The 21,081-nt window shown below is 33.4% G+C and overlaps 1 protein-coding gene and 1 pseudogene across 1 annotated transcript; both read left to right on the top strand.

Moving 5' to 3' along the window:
• Window positions 1–15,930: 15,930 nt before the first annotated feature.
• On the top strand, window positions 15,931–17,959 carry LOC145135699 (F-box protein At3g07870-like). The gene is made up of 2 exons (XM_079069948.1): window positions 15,931–16,035; window positions 16,502–17,959. The coding sequence occupies exon 2, from the start codon at window positions 16,541–16,543 to the stop codon at window positions 17,753–17,755; it is 1,215 nt and encodes a 404-aa protein (XP_078926074.1). The 5' UTR covers window positions 15,931–16,035; window positions 16,502–16,540; the 3' UTR covers window positions 17,756–17,959.
• A 933-nt stretch (window positions 17,960–18,892) lies between these two features.
• Window positions 18,893–20,000, top strand: LOC145139940 (uncharacterized; annotated as a pseudogene).
• The last annotated feature ends 1,081 nt before the right edge of the window (window positions 20,001–21,081 follow it).

The following is a 21,081-nucleotide window of genomic DNA, read 5'->3' on the forward strand; positions in this document are numbered from 1 at the left end:
GGAAGTACTGCCCCCGTAGAGCCCGGTTCTTAGCCAAACCTCCTAGTAAGTGAGTGATGCTTACCCTACTTTAAGTATAGCTTATGTTTAAGTTCAATATCGTTGTTATGAACTTATAAACAATAAATATATTATAAAATATAATATACAAAGTGTTATTATAATATCTTTTAACTACTCGCGGTACGGGGAATATGGTTTGAAGGGCCGCATAGGGTTGTTGGATTTCAGAAGTGCTATAATGCCAAAATGGTCCTGCCCTCCGGTGTTTCATGTCTGTCCTCTGTCTGTACATAGTGGTTGAAAAGTATTGTTTAACACTTATAAAACAATGTCGCTCGTAAATAGTCTCTATAAATATTAGACTAAAATCTAGCGGTAATGATACTAGGTTTCGTCGAAGGAGAATAGAATTGTTAGAAGCGAAGCGCTGCCCGAGTTGGGAATCATCACTTTAACACGTGAGTGCATAGTCCCTTTCATAAACATGATTTTAATACAAGTATTGATTAAAGTATTAAATATATGTTTGTGTGTGAAATATTTGTTATTTCCTGAAATACGTGTTAAGAGCATATCTGATAATATATGATAATTTATGGTACATAATGAACCTAAATTAATTGGGATGAATATCGGGTAGTATCTCCTTATGAGAACAGGTGAGATATACACAGAGGGTCGAACTTTAAAATTGTCATAGATCCGAGAGCTTGGATTAGACATACTGGATCCGGGAGTATGGATTAGGTAAAGAGGTTAATTTTAGATCCGAGAGTATAGATCGTGTCATTGTGAGGAACGACGGGGTGGGCTAAAATTGCTTATATGAGGTGAAATTGTATATATTGTGAGTTCTAATATATATCAGTGTTGAAAAAATCGGCCTTGGTGGGCGATTAATCGTTTGGCGGCTTTGAACCGATTACGATTAGGGTGCTTGGCGGAAATTGGTCAATATTGGTCAAAGTCGGACTTGGCGGTCCTTGGCGGTCATGGCTGGAATTTTTTTTAAATTCAAAAATTTTAATTTTCAAATATCACACCAAAATTTTAAAATTTAAAATTTTTAAGTTTTCAACTTTTAATATATTATAATAAAATTTTCAAAATTTCAAGTTTTTAAAATTTTAAATTTTAAAATACTTAGTTTTTTTTAGGGAATATTGATTTTTTAAATAATTTTCTTAATAATCAAGGGTCCCCGATTAATCTTCGATTAATCTCCGCCTAGTCCGATTAATCGCTTATCGTCAGTCGACCGCCGAGCTACCGTCGAACGATTTTTACAACATTGATATAATATATATATATATATATATATATATATATATATATATATATATATATATATATATATATATAACATTGTGGGATTGAAATCCCTATGTATTCACCAGGTTTCCCAACCCGACCCACTCAGTTTATTTGTTTCAGAGGTATCGATACGAAGCTACATTACACCGAGAGATTAAAGGAGATGTAAATCACTAGTGTAAATGAATGTAATGTCTATTTATGCTTATGTTTCTGTATTAACAATGACATCCCGAAGTTTTAATATAAACAAAATACATTTCTTCGGAAATGCTTTGATAATATATTTATCATGTTTTCTGGGAACATATTCCGCAATATTATTCTTTGAAATGAATACTCTGATTTTCAAATAAGCATAAATAAAAATTTTAAAATAACCGTGAATTTGGGGATGTCACAGTTGGTATCAGAGCATTAGTTTAAGCGAACTAGGAATTTGTAGGAAATTTCTAGACTTAAACTTTGAATGCTAAGCGTTGATCATGATGAGTGTGTCTAATATATTTTAGGTAGTACACCTGAATAGACACAAACACTAGCTTATTTAGGGAAGATGCCTAAAATGCTTTTATGTGCTAAATGATTTGTGATGTTTTATGATGCTATTGTTTGATCGGATCTATGATCTATTGCCGACCGGATTTGGAAACTTTATTTGTTCAGACTTCTAAAACGTTTAATTACGGTATTAGAACTGGCATGAAACTTTTCAAAAAGATAAGGAGACTTATACGTCTATCGTAAATAAAGCTTTCCTATCTAAATTCTCGTCACTGCACACCGAACGTCTGATTTGGTGAATAGATCGACATGGTGGGAATTCGAAGTAGATTTGGAAACGCTAATGGAAATGCTAATGCTAATCAGTGGCCTGTGATTGAGCGTGCACCAGAGGTAGCAGTTACACCCGAGCCAATCACGATGGCAGGAGTCGAAGCAATGATTCACGCTATGATGGCCGAACAAAAGGAAGAAATGAGGCAAATGTTTCTTAATAGGGATAAACCTACTGTACCCATTGTACAACCTGAACTAAACATTGAACAGTCAGATAGTCAGACATTCAGTCAAGCTGAGCCACTAGTGGTTAGAAGAAACCAACCCAATGGAGGAAATGATGGACGTGGGTGCAAATACAAGGATTTCATGGCATCCAAACCACCGAGTCTTTCTGGAAGCCCAATACCGGTGGAAGTCATGGATTGGATCTCCGAGATGGAGATGATGTTTAAAAGTTACGACTGCAGCAACAAGTAGAGAACCACTCTAGCGATTAGACTATTAAAGTCAGGAGTACTGAGCTGGTGGAAGCTACTAGATGATATCATGCCCAAGGGAGAAGCAAGCAAGATGTCTTGGGAAGAATTTTTGGTGCAACTGAAAATGCAGTACTGCTCTGAGCAGGATCTTCTAGAGATCAACAACGAGTTTTAGAATCTGAAGAAGGGAAGGATGAGCGTCACCGAGTATGCTGCAAGTTTTACGGAGAAAATGAAGCTTGTTCCTTATTTGGTTCCGACTTAACTCTCCAAGGTCAATAAGTTTTCTAATGGATTGCCAGCAGACTTTGGTCCGATGGTCAAGCAAGTGACCACTTTGAAAGCCGCCATCTGGGCAGCCAGGAATGTTGAGACCTAGATAAAGGAAAAGGGTATTGAGAGAGCTGAAGTTGGTGAGAAGAGCAAGTTTGAGGGGTCTTCAAGATCAGACAAGAAAAATAGGTTCCCAAAGTCTGACCCCAACAACAAGAGGTATGGGGATAGCAACGAAGAAAAATGGTGTGACAAGTGTAGAAGGAAACACATTGGGAGATGCTCTAAAGAGGTGACCTGCTTCAAATGCGGGAAAACTGGTCACTATGCCGGCGAATGCACGACCAAGAGAGAAGCCTGCTTTAAGTGTGGTGAAGAAGGACACTTCAAGCAAGATTGCCCAAATAGGGAAGGAGCGATAAAGCCAAACGTACCACCAAAGCCAAAAGCAAGAGCATTCCAGATGATCCTTAATGAGGCAGGTGACAATTATCAGGAGTGAGGATCTATATATCTGAAGATCGGGGTATGAAGTGGCCATATAGATAGTATCATGTGGCGTAGCCTAATATAAGAGGCATAGTGTAGGGTGAACTTGAACATCTATGTAATCCTTTCAAGGAAATAATATAAACCTTGGTTTTGTTATTTGGTGTGTTAAGTTGCTATGTGAAATTCTTGTATGGTGACTTGAAAAAAAACTGCGAGACAATACTTGGGACTAGTATGAGTAGGTGTGAAAGGTATTAGAGGCCTATACTACCGGAAGCACAGGACTCATACTTGGATCAGGGAAAGTCACAAGGTTACCAAAGCACTAGTAATTGATTCTGTTTTGTTCATGTCTGTCGCTACCATTGTTTTGGTAATGACTAAGAAGATGATTGTTATTTTGAACCTAGTGGTCATATCAAATCGAGTCCGACTAAGATGAGTGTGTTACGTGGTTCAGAGAACCAAGTTCGATGTAGCATCTGACTTAAGCCAGAAGATTGAAGTGAAAGATAATCGAAGCATCGCAATCACCGTGAAAGTAAGAAACTTGTAGCTAGAAATGTTACATGCTAGAATGTGATTATATCACATTAGAGCATGAAGGAAAGTATATTCCGTTCTGGAATTTGACTCTAAGAGACCTGAGTCTAAGCGTTGCATCATACGATGAAAGGTCATTAGAACATGATTCATCGTTCTGTTACGATAATTGAAGTAAAGTCTATTTAAGAAAGAGTCTCCAATAAGGATTGATTTTGTAACTCGAAGGTTACAGTTGAAAGTCCAACATAATATGAGGAGCGGGTGCAAGATCGGGAACTCTCTACAGTCAAGAAGTCCAAGAGTTAGATACTAATTCGAAGGAACATAGAAGTTATGGTTATTACCTAGGATGAAGAGATAACGTATCGAGTCATTATACAAGCCCTGTTTCGTTGATGATTCCGGGACGTAATCATCCTAAGGGGGAGAAAATTGTAATGTCCGCAGATTCGGGCTAGTCAATTTAGAGACAATGAGCGTCAAAAATAACTTTTTGATGGAAGATTATTTAGAAGCAATAATCTAAACCAAATTATAGTATATGCCACAAGGGTTCCGCACATATAAAGAACACTAGAATCCGAGTAACGAAGAAGTTATGACCCGTCGAAGTTTTACGGCTAAACCGACACGACACCGCGTAACGTAAAAAGTGAATGTTTGATAAATTACTTTTTAGCCTTAGAAATTTAAACAAAAGTCGTAGTAGATGTTAAACCGAGAACGTACATAAAAAGAACGTCCAAATCTGACTTTATATGAGGATGTTATGATTTTTCTAAGATTTAGCATAACAGTACATAGCCCGGAATTCGAATTTTAGATCGATCAATTTTTAGCCGACACAACCTAAATGAGAATTGAAGATCTCATTAATAGGAGTTCAACAATAAAAAAACAGTCGAAAACGGAGTCTGTATGTAGAAGTTATGAATTTTACACGGTCGTTAAACAGTGTAATTTTCTCATACTGTTAAATTTAAAATCGGTCAAGAATTAGCCGATGGAGTCAAAAGGAGTCAAAAGGAGAGTTGTAGATATTTTCAATACCTACGCGTGGATATAAATAACATCAAAAATGGAGCTCATATGCGAAAGTTACGGATTTTAGAAGTCAGAAGGGTGTTGCTGCGAAGGGGGTGACGTGGCACGATCTGAGCCATTGCTTTCTCCCCACGCCTTGCCATCAGATGGTGATATGTGGCACACCAACTCGACGAGTTGTAGGCTCAGAACTCGCCGATTTGAGCCATTTTTCAGCCTATAAATACCATGCGAGGCTCACTCATTTTCCTCACACTTTAACCCTTCTCTCTCTCTCTCTCTCTCTCTCTCTCTCTATATATATATATATATATATATATATATATATATATATATATATATATATATATATCTGACTTCTCTCTAAACCCCTCCCAACCCTTCGTACTACCCAAGTGCTAAGAGGCGAGTCCTGGAGCGCCATACGGCTCCGAGAAGAAGAGCTTTCGGCTCGGAAGTTATGCCCTTGCAGAGCCCAGTTCCTAGCCAAACCTCCTAGTAAGTGAGTTATGCTTACCCTACTTTAAGTATACCTTATGTTTAAGTTCAATATCGTTATTATGAACTTATAAACAATAAATATATTATAAAATATAATATACAAAAAATTTATTATAATATCTTTTAACTACTTGCGGTACGGGGAATCTGGTTTGAAGGGTCGCATAGTGTTGTTGGATTTCAGAAGTACTATAATGCCAAAATGGTCATGCCCTCTGGTGTTTCATGTCTGGCCGCTGTCTGTACATAGTGGTTGAAAAGTATTGTTTAACACTTATAAAACAATGTCACTCGTAAATAGTCTCTATAAATATTAGACTAAAATCTAGCGGTAATGATACTGGGTTTAATCGAAGGAGAATAGAATTGTTAGAAGCGAAGCGCTGCCCGAGTTGGGAATCATCACTTTAACAAGTGAGTGCATAGTCTCTTTCATGAACATGATTTTAATACAAGTATTGATTAAAGTATTAAATATATCTTTTTGTGTGAAATATTTTTTATTACCTTAAATACGTGTTAAGAGCATATCTGATAATATATGATAATTTAGGGTACAGAATGAACCTAAATTAATTGAGATTAATATCGGGTAGTATCTCCTTATGAGAACAGGTGAGATGTACACGGACGGTCGAACTTTAAAATTGTCATGGATCCGAGATCATGGATTAGACATAGTCATTTGTTCTTAGTCCAAGAGTATGGAGAGGACATAAGTTATTTGTCATTAATCCATGAGTATGGATTAGACATAGTCAATTGTCCCTAGTCCGAGAGTATGGAATGGGCATAGTTATTGATCCGAGAGCCATGATTAGACATACCGAATCCGGGAGTATGGATTAGGTAAAGAGGTTAATTTTAGATCCGAGAGTATAGATCGTTTTGTTGTGAGGATCGACGGGGTGGGGTAAAATTGCTTATATGAGGTGAAATTGTATATATTGTGAGTTCTAATATATATATATATATATATATATATATATATATATATATATATATATATATATATATATATATATATAAGTGTGTGTGATATAACATTGTGGGATTGAAATCCCTATGTACTCACCAGGTTTCCCAACCTGACCAACTCAGTTTATTTGTATCAGAGGTATCGATACGAAGCAACATTATACTGAGAGATTAAAGGAGATGTAAATCACTAATATAAATGAATATAAGGTCTGTTTATGCTTATGTTTTTGTATTAACGATGACATCCCAAAGTTTTAATATAAACAAAATACATTTCTTCAGAAATGCTTTGATAATATATTTATCATGTCTTCTGGGAACAAATTCCGCAATATTATTCTTTAAAATGAATACTCTGATTTTCAAATAAGCATAAATAAAAAATTTTAAAATAACCGTGAATTTGGGGATGTCAAACTTATGATAGTTGACATCGATAATTTTGTAAATAAACTAATCGAGTGATATCGTAAAATAATACCTATCAAGCGATACCGCAAATAGTGTATTAATACCTATATAGTGGTATCGTAACTTTAGATACGTTTGATGACAGTAACTTTGGAGGAGTATTATACGCGTGAAGTACACTTTCAACTGGTGGGATGATAAAACTTTAGTGTAATCCATGAAGTTGTCCCACCGCTTGGCGATTCCATCGCCAACTAGGTTGAAGTAATGATTGCTTACGGATTCAGAAGAACTGGAGATAGTGATGAATACTTCGAAAATATTGAAATTGATGTTGTGCAAGATTTAGAAGAATTCAATGAAGATTAAAGGAAAGGATAACATAGTTTTCAGACTCAATAGGCCAAGACCTTGTCTAACATTGTGATGTAGTATGCAGTTCGAGTGGTGTGTTATGAGCTGATCTGTATCCTATACAGGATGCTCAGACTTAGTATTTAAATATATAGAGTGACAATTAACTTCTATCGCACCCTTACGAAAGTTCTATAGTGTGTTAAGCCGACTTTAACATACAATATTAGGGTGGTGAAATGAGTCATTTGGTTATGAAAGGCTGAGTGACTTACTTGTCTAAGTAAGGTAGAATACTTAGCTGAGGAAGCAATACACCCATAATATTGCACAAGAAGAACATGTTGAGATGTTGAGATGCAGCTAAAATGCAGACTTCCTAGGATTGACTCCTATGAAGTAGACTTACAAGATATGAAAATGAGAAGAAAACCTTCTCATATAAAGGAATGATGAGGTCATTGAAGGATAATGAAATGAAGAAATGGAATGATATGCATGGTGACTTGCATGAGTCGGAAAATGATACAAGTAGTTATAGAAAATTTTTCTCCATACCACTAGAGTAAATTTTGGTTTAGTGTGCCTTGTAGACTGGCTGCTACTCGAGAAATAATTTTTGTAAAAAGTTTGGAAGTAAAATTCCTAGCGACCTAGGAAAAGTATGAAGTATGCTAGATCGAGCATATGTGTGAGGAGGGTCCTCGAAGGCAAGTCTAGGAAAGCCAAGATGTGCTTGATAGAGAAGCGAAATCCCAAGTTGAGTCTAGGAGAAATTTTTGTATTTTCTTGTTTGAACACACTCATGTGTAATTGCTTTGTGATTTTTTTTGTATGGTGACTTGGGGACTGCGAAACAATTCTTGGGACGAGTATGAGTAAGTGTGAAAGGTAGTAGAGGCCTATACTACCCGAAGCAAAGGACTCACACTTGGATCGGGAAGAGTCACAAGGTTACTAAGGAACTAGTAGTTGAGCTTGACTTTTTTTGTTTCCGCCATTACCTACGCTACGGTGATGACTAGGAAGATGATTTTTGTTCAGACCCTAGTGGTCATAAAGAATCGAGTCTGATTAATATAAATCTGCGAAGTGAGTTGATTGGTTCAGAGAACCATGTGTTGTATAGTGACCGACTTTAGTCAAAAGACTAGAGAAAGAGATGATTTAGGTGATCGACATAAGATTTGCAGCCTTCGTTAGGGCTGGGCAGCCAGTAGCCAGAAATGCTACCTGCTATGATGTGACTGTAACACATTAGAACATGAAGGAAGGTTTCTTCCATGTTAGTGTTTGACTCATAGAGACAAGAGTCTAGTGTGTTGCACTGTGCAATAGAAGGTCATTAGAGTGTGACCATTCAGTTTGTTGTTATCGCTAAGGTAAAGACCTTATCATTGGTTGATTTTACGACCCAAATTGAGGAGGAGTAGGACTCACCAATAAATAGTTGATTTTGTAACTCAAAGGTTAAGACTGAAGGTCCAACAGAGGATGAAGAGTGGGTGCAAGTTCAAGCACCACCACTAGCTAAGAAGTCCAAAAGGTTAATATTCATTGAACAAGTTATAGAAATTGTGGTTGTTGTAGAGAGAATGAGAAGATGCATAAAGAAGTTTATTGTGCATCTGTGTCCAGATACTTTAGAAGTGGTCAAGATGATCAATTGAAGAGCGACAGTCGATTATCCCAACTAAGAGGGAAGGATGATATTGGCTTCAAAAATCGTTGTTGTTGCTAGTATTACCCTCTTGTACCACATTGTGCATGTGTGTGTTGGTAGACGACTCCGTGCTTGTTATGATCTTGATCAGACTGTGATTGTGAAATACGATAACATCACTCATTGTGAACACCTGCAGTGTTACTACGGTGATAAAGTCATTAATATGATAATCAGAAGTTTCTTCCAAGAAGAAAGGGAGCTAAGAATCACATAGGCAGAGATATCTTAAGCTTTGTTCAATTGTAAGTATCAACAGATGAGAGTTCAGATCCAAAGTGGGGGACAACCAATCATTAAGGCAAAAGTGTGAAAAGCAACCTAACTTCAGTTTTAATGTTAGGATCCATGAGAGTTGCAACACAGGAAGCTAGAGGAAAGTTATTAGTGTCGGTTTTGATGTCAAAGACTTGCGAAAAACTAAAAACAAGTGTCGGGGATCGCACTTATTCGTTGAGCTTGTGATTTCGGGGACGAAATCATCCTAAGTGGGGGGAGAATTGTAACTTCCGTAAGTTAGGCTAGTCATTAAAAAATAATAATAATAAATATTCTCTTTATTGAATAATTAAAATCCTCGAATAGGATAATTATTCGTTATATGTGTTACCGACTATATAAATATCTATTTAATATATGCACGTTATGTAAACAAATATTATGAGTATATAATATTTGTAGAAAATTTTAGTATAAAATTTATCATTGAACCAATAAAATAAACGTTAAAAATAAAAAGATTATTTATGATAAATAATCTTAACGAAAGTTGTAACGACCCTAAAATCTCACTATATATATTATAAGATGTATTTAGTATAATTACATTGAAGGATGAACCCAATAGTGAAATGTATTTTTGTGTTACCCCAGTTTGTCGACGATAATTATCACGTATACTATTAAATCGTAAAATAATATCTATTATATATCGGGTAATATTCAATATTTCGATAAGACATTAATTTGAAGTTTATAAACATATATATATTATAAGTTCATATATAATTGAAAGAAATATAATTTCCATACACTTGATAAAAAAATATATATATGTTTAATATTAATTCAATAAGTTATAAAAAGAAAAGGGAACGTAATTTATGTATATATAGACATGTTATTGATACTTTAGCATTAGTAAATATATAGATATATTAAATTATATAAAAATATCCATGCGGTGAGGTCGAAAGTTTAAAGGATAAGCAAGTATACATGTGTAATTAATACATCCATAGTATGTAAATTTTAAACATATCCGTACAATTTTAGATTAATGGCAAAATTAAAGTATGCGTGTTGATTTTATATTGTGAGTAAGCATTTATATGGTACATATATTTTGAATAAAAAAAATTAAAAGTAATATTCTATATTTCGATAAGACATTAATTTGAAGTTTATAAACATATATATATATATATATATATATATATATATATATATATATATATATTATAAGTTCATATATAATTGAAAGAAATATACTTTCCATACACTTGATAAAAAAATATATATGTTTAATATTAATTCAATAAGTTATAAAAAGAAAAGGAAACGTAATTTATGTATATATACACATGTTATTGATACTTTAGCATTAGTAAATATATAGATATATTAAATTAAGTAAAAATATCCATGCGATGAGGTAGAAATTTTAAAGGATAAGTTTGATCAAGTATACATGTGTAATTAATACATCCATAGTATGTAAATTTGGAGACGTGTCGATTAAACAAACAAATCCGTACAATTTTAGATTGGTGGCAAAATTAAAATATGCGTGTTGATTTTATATTGTGAGTAAGCATTTATATGGTACATATATTTTGACTAAAAAAAATTAAAAGATTAGTGGCATGAGACGTGTCTAAAGGATAAAAGCTCACAATTTAATCTTTAGTATGAATTTTCTTTTAGGTCATCATTTTAATGTACTATAAATAGAAATAGAAGTATTGTTCAACATTTCAAGACTACAATTCAACCATATATATATATATATATATATATATATATATATATATATATATATATATATATATAAAAGATCAAAGAATCATTTCAGTCGGTACGTCGTCGTGTATCATAGCTAAGTATATATACCCTAGAGTGCTACAGTTCTCCGATTAAAATTTCAAACGTTCGAGCAGTGACTCGTAAATAAAGAAAGTGTGATATATCGACGATTACGAAAATAGTTAGTAACCACTAACTAGTCAGGTGAGTGCATAGTTACTTTCATGAACATGATTTTAATACATGTATTAATTAAAATATTAAATATTTGTTAAAAGTTTATATGTGAATTATATGCTTATTGATTGAAATATATGTTACATGTATATTTGATGATATATGATGTGTGAACCAGTATGGTTCTACATGTGTTAAAATGTATATATAATATTAGTACATGATAATAATAATAGAAGTATTATTTCTAAGAAAGTAGATATATATTAATACATAATACTTTGTGTTAATGTATACACTAGATTAGGATAGTGTTGCATAAACGTAATTGATATTATAAATATTATAGTCTTTCCTAGTGATGAGATAAGACTTAAAACTTAAAAGGGATGCTTAGTTCAATTATGTTTGGATATTTGGTAGCATCTTATTAAGGGTACGTGTGTGATGTGAACGGAGAGTAGAAGCTCTGTTCGATGAGATTGATGATCAATGGGGTACGTCCTACGTACATGAGTGCTATATTTGTATTTCCCCTCCTAAAATTCTATTCGCTGACGATAATGATGGTGATTGGTGGAGTATAGGAGCGTACAAGAATACTATATTAGTATTTCCCCATACTTTTTATTTTGAAGGGCTTTGGAGTCATCATTTCTTTTATGAAGTATCGGATGAGCTTCGTGTGTCAGCATTTCCTTTCACGAAGTAATATAGGGAACTTCGTAGACTGCTAAATAGATTGTGTCAGTAATAGACCACTACTAGGTAAGTATGATGTTGTTGTGCCGGATAGGGTGAGTCTGGGGGTATAATACCCCATGGTGTCCGACCACTGCTAGACACAATTATCTAGATAACTACCCCTGACATAACTTTCTTGTGGTTTTTATGAACGGAGGTTCATGGTAAAACTTATTCTATTCTCCTCATTTGATGTCTTTATTGATCCTCGTTTGCTGCCAGGGAATGTCCGAAGCAGCGTCGTTAGTTTTTTGTTCATATTGATCCTTTAGGCTAGATCTAATAAGATCATTGTATGTGATCAGTACGTGGGGATCGACGGGATGGGATAGATTGTTTTAGAGATATGATATATCTGTGTTAATGATAATAGTGGTTTTACAGGTTTGAGATATACATTATTATCACATTATGGGATTGAAAACTCTATGTATCTCACTAGGTTTCCCAACCTGACCCACTCAATTTATATGCATCACAGGTAGCAGTGTAAGACTACTAAAGACTCGAGTATGATGCTGAGAGAAGACCTGCAATAAAGTTCAGGACCACTAGGTCTTTACGTTGTAACATATGTTGTATATCAGTTATGACATCCCTAGAGTTGTATTATTTTGAGACAATATTTTGTACTCAAATTGTTTAATATACTGGGAATTTCTGCAATAAAAGATATTATGATTTTTAAAGTGTAAAGAAATTTTTTTACAGTTCTGAAAATTGGGGATGTCACATGTGTGTCACAAGGATCCTAATTTAAGTAGTACATAATTTTACAAAGCCTGCATATATGTTTTCAAAATTACGGGTGAACATACCCAGGAGGTTTCTTTACATAAACCTCATATGTCAATTCAACATGAACTAAAGCATTTATAACATCAACGTAATAGATGATCCATTTATGAGATATGAAAATGCTTAGAATGACACGAATCATGGAGGGTTTCACAACTATATTGATTGTATCATCAATATATAGGTCCAGAGATAAAACATTACCAACTGATCGACCTTTATAATTATCTAGTTTTTCCATGACTTTACATTTGCAATGGTAAGAAAAAGGACATCCAATACTTTTGTCATGATGGAGATGTTAAACAAAATCCCATGTGTGATTGGGGAGAAGATCAAACATTCTAGAGTCCATGGTTGCTTTTTAATTAGGACCATAAAAAGCATGGGTAGTGGAATCATGTATATGTGTTAGATAATGATGCATATTTTGGATGTAACAAATAAATATGAACAATATAATTAATAAAACATTAAGAATCATAACTTACCCTTGGATCAATGTTTATCATAAATTACTACAACTCGTAAATTACTACAACATTATTAATTACCTTTAATGAAGATGAAGAACAACTAAAAGATCCAAAGTAGAGTCTCTCTATTAGATCGCACACCAAAGTTGCAATCTGAAATCAAGCAAGAAAAAAAATGATATTTTTGTTGATGAAGAAGCAATATAGAAATACCCCTTCTTGGGTGTGTATTTACGTCTCCAATGAGAGGATATGAGAGAGAAGAAATCTTGATTAGGGTTAGCCAACCCCAAGGGTTTCATGTCATATATTTTGCATAAAACTTAGGGATTATTTTTCTCTCCAAGTTTGCTTAATTATTTTAATAATTCCATAATTCAAACTTTAAACCTTATTACACATAATGTCCTCTTTTAGTTTCTATTTAATTCATCAAGTATTGATAAAAAAAACTACTCCCTTTAATTATTGAAGGCGGTGGTTAGACGAATGCCTTGATCGAAGGATGAAAGAGGCGGTCGGACAAAGGAGACAATATAAGGCGTAAGGAATTGATGCATCATAGGAGAAATCTCTAATTAGGAGGGGGCTGAGATCAGATCAGAATGTCAGGAAGAGTGAAGGAAAGAAAAGTCGATTGTTAGAGGGGAAAGGCAATGGCATGAATGGATGGGGGACGTTTTTCAGACATAAGGGTCGTCACTTTTCTTTAACCACGAGAAAAGTATGATGATAAGAGAGATAACTAGGAAAAAGTAAGGTTATAGATTAGCTTAATGGTATTTTTTATTTTAAATTAAAAATAGAAAATAAAAACTAATTAAAAATCTAAATAGAGGTAAAATAGTAATTTTAGAATAAAATTGTAACAAAATAAAACAATATGGACCAACAACACAAGAAATTAAAACTATAAGGACCATATGTAATAATGAAAAAAATATAAAAAAGAAAGTTACAAATCTAAAAACCACAAGGACCATTTATGTAAATTTGTCATTAATAAATGACAAAATTACAAAAATGGTCCCTGTGGTTTGCCAAAAGTCACAAAGTCAGTCCCTGCTAGTTTTTTTTTTTGATGTAAATGGTCCTTGTGGTTTGCAAAACTTGCAAAGATGGCCCTTTTTTTTATGTAAATGGTCCTTGTGGTTTGCAAAACTTGCAAAGATGGCCCTTTTTACTAACGTCGTTAGTATTCAGCCGTTAGGGACTAAATCTGTAAGGGTATTTTCGTATTTTCAAATATAAAGGGACTGAATTCGTGACATTTGATAAACCATAGGGACCATTTTTGTAATTTTTCTTAAAATAATATAAATGATAGAAAATGAAGGGTACTAGATTCGAACTTTGGACCTCCTACCTTTCTCCCTTAATCAACCAAAGCCTTAACCACCTACGCTAGAGCCACACTTGATTTATATTTTCGAAAACTAACTAATATTATCTACAAATTGTAAATAAATTAATAATAAAATATTAAAAAAACATATTTTTACAAAAAAAAAATTAATAAAACAAAATATATTTTTAGCGTATTGTAAAAAAAATACAAACAATTATTTGTTTTTTTACGTATTTGTTTTACGTATTTAAAAAAATAAGTTTCCGTATACTTTTAAATACATAAAAAAAACGTAATAACATATTATACAAAAACGTAATCCTAAAAAACATAAAAAAAGTTTTTTGTATATATTTATTTTATGTGAAGTATGTTTTTTATATTTTTTTATGTATTTATTTTATGTAAATATGTTTTTTTATGTAATTAAAAAAATACGTTTTTATATAATATGTTATTACGTTGTACTGGAATACAAAATCAGTCAAATAAGTTTTTGTATTGGCCCAATCGGTTTTCTAAAAACCGTTTTTCGGTTTAAAAAATACATATTAAAAAAAAGTTTTTTATACTTTTAAACCGAAAAGTTTTTTATGTATTTTTTAAACCGAAAAACGGTTTTTTTAAACCGATTAGGCCAATATAAAAACTTATTTGACCGATTTTGTATTCCAATACAACGTAATAACATATTATATAAAAACGTATTTTTTTAATTACATAAAAAAACATATTTACATAAAATAAATACATAAAAAAATATAAAAAACATACTTCACATAAAATAAATATATACAAATTTTTTTTTAATGTTTTTTAGGATTACGTTTTTGTATAATATGTTATTACGTTTTTTTTTTATGTATTTAAAAGTATACGAAAACTTATTTTTTTAAATACGTAAAACAAATACGTAAAAAAACAATTAACTGTTCGTATTTTTTTTACAATACGTTAAAAATATATTTTGTTTTATTAATTTTTTTTTTGTAAAAATATGGTTTTTTTAATATTTTATTATTAATTTATTTACAATATATAGATAATATTAGTTAGTTTTCAAAAATATAAATCAAGTGTGGCTCTAGCCTAGTTGGTTAAAGCTTTGGTTGATTAAGGAAGAAAGATACGAGGTCCAAAGTTCGAATCTAGTACCCTTCATTGTCTATCATTTATATTATTTTAAGACAAATTACAAAAATGGTCCCTATGGTTTATCAAATGTCACGAATTCAGTCCCTTTATATTTGAAAATACGAAAATACCCTTACAGATTCAGTCCCTAACGGCTGAATAAAAGGACCATCTTTGCAAGTTTTGCAAACCCCAAGGACCATTTACATCAAAAAAAATTTGCATGGACTGACTTTATGACTTTTGGCAAACTACAGGGACCATTTTTGTAATTTTGTCTTAATAAATTTAAGATGATCCGACACAACAACCCCATCCCCCTCTCTCTCTCTCTCTCTCTCTCAGTCTCACCGTCTCACCGTCTCAATCTCGATGACTTCGTTCACCTTTCTCGGTTGCTGTCTCGTCCCGCCTCCGATCTCTCGTTAGGTACAAAATCATCAAAAATCACTACATTTTTTAGTTGATTGTTCTTACATATCAATAGTAAATTTTGTTAGATTTCGATAATTGAGATTTTCTAGTTGCTAATTATTAATAGTTAAGGGGTTGATACCTCGTAATTGTTAGTGGTAAAGCTTTCTTTAGTAGTAATTCGTGTTAAATTTCAATTATCAATGTCATGCAACCGTATGTTTTGTTAGGATTACGGTGTACCGACATTGTTAAGGTTTTGTTAATTAGTTAACTGCGATTTTGTTAGAATTGATTAAAAGGATCTACCGATCTACACTGTTAGTGTTTGTTCATAGTTAATTCCTAATTATTAAAGAGAAATGAGTGATTCGTACCCAACCATTTTTTTCCATACACTATATGATTGTACAATGTAACCCTTGTATGAATTATAAAATTTATCTTTTAGTTAATTTTTATTTTGTTTATATTATGTTAGTTATATTGTGATCTGGTTGAATATTGGTTTGGATCTGCAATGTCATCATCAAAATCAAGAAAATCATTGGATCCATCAATGGAAGACTTACCTGCACATGTGATGGTCGATATTCTGTCAAGGCTTCCTGTGAAGACAATCATCAACTGCAAGTTTGTATGCAAGAAGTGGTTGGATCTCATTTCTGAATCTTACTTTGTTGATCTTCAGCTCTCGAGATCACCCTCAGGAGTGATGATTTATCATAATTCCAATGAAGTTTTTCGTAATGCAGAAGAAGAAGAGAAGACAGGTTACCTAAGAACAGGCATTTTAAGGTGGGTGGAGGTTGAAGACGAACTCAATCACCACAATTTACATCATGACCCAGTCATGAGCCTTGACCTTAATCTTGCACCCATTTTCCAAAAGTCTCAAATAATCCCAGTGGGCTCAGTCAATGGTTTGCTCTGTCTTTGGCAATTTGGTCCTCAACATGACAACACTTACATATGCAATCCAATCACTAGAGAATATATGATCCTCCCAAAGCCACAATACTATTTACAACAAAATGCAAATGTCGTTTATTGTTTCGGTGTTGCACCACTTACAAATGAATACAAAGTGATACGGATTTTCCAAGGGGAAAAACGTCCGTTTTTTTCCCCAAATTCTCGGCCAATCATATCACAAGCTGAGGTCTACACCCTTGGCACAGGTCAATGGAGAAGTCTTGGTCATGTCCCTTATTGGCTTAAAGGAATGTATGGACCATTTTTAAATGGTCATGCTCATTGGACTGTTCTTGACAAAGATTCCCCTGAAAAGCTTTGTGCTTTTGATTTTGACAAGGAGACATTTGAGTTGTTCCCATCTCCTCCGTGTGAAGCTAGAGATGAAAATCTCATCTTTAAAAGTTTGGGAGTCTTGAAAGGTTGTTTATGTCGATGTGAAAGTTATGATTCTCAATTGGTAGTTTGGGTGATGAAGGAATATGGGGTCAAGAAATCTTGGCATAAGGAGTTTGTAGTCATGGAAAGTGAGAACACTGATCTTGATTTGCTGACTTTGGAAACTGTGGATTTAATTGCGGGTTTTAAAGATGGAACTGTTTTGATGGCATCTTATCGAGACACACTTCTCGTTTATTGTCCTCGAAGGGAAATTATTCTCGACACCGAAATGTTTTATCGATACTTCAAAGGATATACTTATTGTCCGAGCTTTCATAGACTTCATAACTTTGAAAATGAGAGAGTTCATGTGTTCTAAAAAGGTCAACAGAAGTTATATAATGAATATGCATTGTTATTTTGGAGTCGAATATTGTCTAGCAAGTTTTATTTAGTGTAGAGAGTTTGTGTGTTCTAAAGGTCAAGAGAAGTTCTATAATGAATAATTGAATATGCATTGTCATTTTGAGTCGAATATTGTCTAGCAAGTTTTATTTAGTGTATTTCTTGTGTGTTTGCAAAAGTGATCTAAATCTTGAAGTTACTTCAAAAGTTTTATTTAGTGTATGTCTTGTGCGAGGGAATGCTTCTATGCAAAGGAATTGATGAGTGTGCTAGATAATATTTTTCCACCTCGGACCATCATCAATACACAAACAATTAAGATGAAAACGATTTAATATGGCAAATACTAATTTCCATAACGGACTCTACACCAGCGATATTTTGATATATTTGCTTTTGTACCTGACAAAATGCTCATTATCATTATTATAATTGTTGTATTATTTTCTTTTTTTGGTCCTTATAGTTTTGCCTTTGTAATTAGCCCAGTGTTTTGATGGTAATCCTGTAATCTTATCCCTAATTACTTCGTCTCTTTCCTTCTTTCTCCCCTCTTCTTGGCCAAACCTTAGCCTACCACTGCCTGTTATCTCTTTGCTGCTCTATATTTTCATCATGGCAGGAACCGCAACCACGCAAAAACGTACGGAATTATGAACATCAAAGTGTATATTCTTCTTATCCTTAATTTGGAACCCGTTAATTACGATGCATGGTGTGAATTTTCGAGATCCACTGCAATGGATTCGGAGTTTATGGGCGAACAACAAAGTAGTGTCCATATAGATAACTGAATGGAACCACATGATTGATTTTAGGGTTATTGTCATTGTAACCCAACCATCTTTAGTATAATGGTTTAAATGGTCCCTAGTGTTTTTTGTTTTTGTTTTTTTTTTGTTTTTTTGTTTTTTTTTTGTTTTTTGCCTTTAAAGAGTACGAACTTGTGTTTTTAGGTTTTAAAAGATCATTATGGAAAATTTGAAGAGGTCACCCGTGACCCTCATCCTAATCATCAGTTTCCCTCAACCCGCATTGACTTTCAAAAGTCAAAGGTCTTTGCCTATTCCCTCATATACACCGTCACAACTTTGTCTTCGCATCTTTTCCTATTGGTTTTGCTTGTGAAGTTTTGTACAAAGAGAGATAGGCTCATAAATAGTTTCAGCTTGTTTCTTTCAGATGGGTTCAGTTAATAGATCAACTGTGACCCCAAGAAAGAGTAGATTGGCTCGTACCTTTGCCAAGGTTTTTCATATTCGACATCAACCTGCAACGACGATTGATCAATTTTAAAAAGTAAACTTGCACGAGAAACCAATTGGAAAGTTCTTCAACGAGGAAGATGAGAAATTTCAGGAAAATGCAGCCATGGATGCTTTCATCGCCAAAGTTTTTGCCACCATATCGTCCGTGAAAGCGACATATGCCCAAGATGCTCAATCTCCCCACGACGCTGATGGAATTCAATCGGCTGATCAGATCGTGGTCACGGAGTTGAAGAGGTTATCGAAATTTAAACAATCGTAATTGCAAAACCATATCGACGGCGCCTCCCCGGAAACCACAATCCTGTTGGCTGAGATCCAAGAGCAGAAGAACCTACCAAAAACATACGAGATAACACGAAAGAAGCTAGAAAACCAGAGTCGACTCAAGGATTCCGAGATTGTGTTTTTAAAGGAGAAATTGAAGGAAGCCGAAAGGGAGCACAAATTGTCGAGAGGTGATTGAATTCGAGTGGCCCTTTATCGCGTCACGAAAACCTTCATTTCTCAAAATTGACTCCAACCGATTTCGTATTAGCTCTCAAGCACACTATGAAAGCGATTCAAAGTCTGGTGAAGTTCATGATTACTGAAATGGAATATACGAATTGGGATCTGGATGCAACGGTTGAATCAATCCAACCATAGGTTGTTTACCGGAGCACAATGGGTTGTTGTTCCGGGGATTTTGATTACAACTTCCTCTGAAGATTGATTGTTGTTCTTGTTCATGGCTTTGATCGTTGTCCGGGAATAGTTTCTCAGTGAGATCTTTGGTCTTGAGTGATGAGTACATGGATAGAGCTAAAGGATTTGATGATGAAAATGAGGAATATGAATATGGGTTTGATTGATCAACTTGTGGGTATATCTGGGTTTTAGAGGAGTGTGACACCATGTTTGATTGTAGTTGTTGCAGGTTTTTAAGATTTTAGAGATATTGTTGACTCACCTGTTTACTTGGCACTTGACAAAGCAGTGTTACCTTTTAATCTGGGTAAAAGTACCAAAATGACAGGTAAAATACAAATTGATACCCTTTAAAGGCAAAAAAACCATGATGGACCATTTAAACTATTATACTAAAAATTGTTGGGCTATAATGACCGGTAAAATACAAATTGATACCCTTTAAAGGCAAAAAAACCATGATGGACCATTTAAACTATTATACTAAAAATTGTTGGGCTATAATGACAATAGCCATTGACCGTCAAGATGTATGATTTACGACACAATATCAAAACATGTTCTAACGATGATATTCAAGAAGAATATTACTCATATCAAGTGCAAGTGCAGAGGAATATGGAGACACTATTCCTCAATAATAAAGACGTAAAGCCGTCCAATTTGACAATGAATTACAGAACATCATCCTTGGTGATATATTTCAAATCCCGTCAATCAAGATGCCCTACCCTTTTTATATGAATGTTTGTTTTTGAGAAATTAAATTGCCTCATACATTTTATGCATACAAATATTCCTACTCATTAAAATTATGACAAGTGTCAACATTCTATATTTTTTAAACTATCTCATTAAGAGTATATTAGGAATATATCAAATAAAATTAAACTGAATGGTGGAATGATGACAGTTGTCATAATTTTAACGGGTAAGAAATATTTATAGGCATAAAAGGTAGGAGACAATTTAATTTCTATTTTTAAGAATACATACAATTTTTTGGGTTAATAACTTAAAGAGTAATATACTTTGTTTCGTGTTCATATTTAAGAATACATACAATTTTTTTGTTATATATTTATATCAAATTAAATTAATACAATAACAAGATTAAGATATAAAATAGGATTTTAAAAACAAAATGTATAACATCAATTTATATATTGATAAAAAATGAAAATATAAGTTTGTTAAATATACGTGATTTCATATCGTGTTATCTTCTTGGAGCGGTTTACACCATAAAAAAAGAAACACATTTATAAAGTAGTCTAAAAAAAACTTTTTCTATAGAAAAAAAAAAGTTAACAACTTAGAATGGTAATATACGCTTGTTTCG

Source organism: Lactuca virosa, chromosome 9, assembly GCF_052849685.1.
Source record: "Lactuca virosa cultivar CGN04683 chromosome 9, Lactuca_virosa_CGN04683_v6, whole genome shotgun sequence".
NCBI lineage: Eukaryota > Viridiplantae > Streptophyta > Magnoliopsida > Asterales > Asteraceae > Lactuca > Lactuca virosa.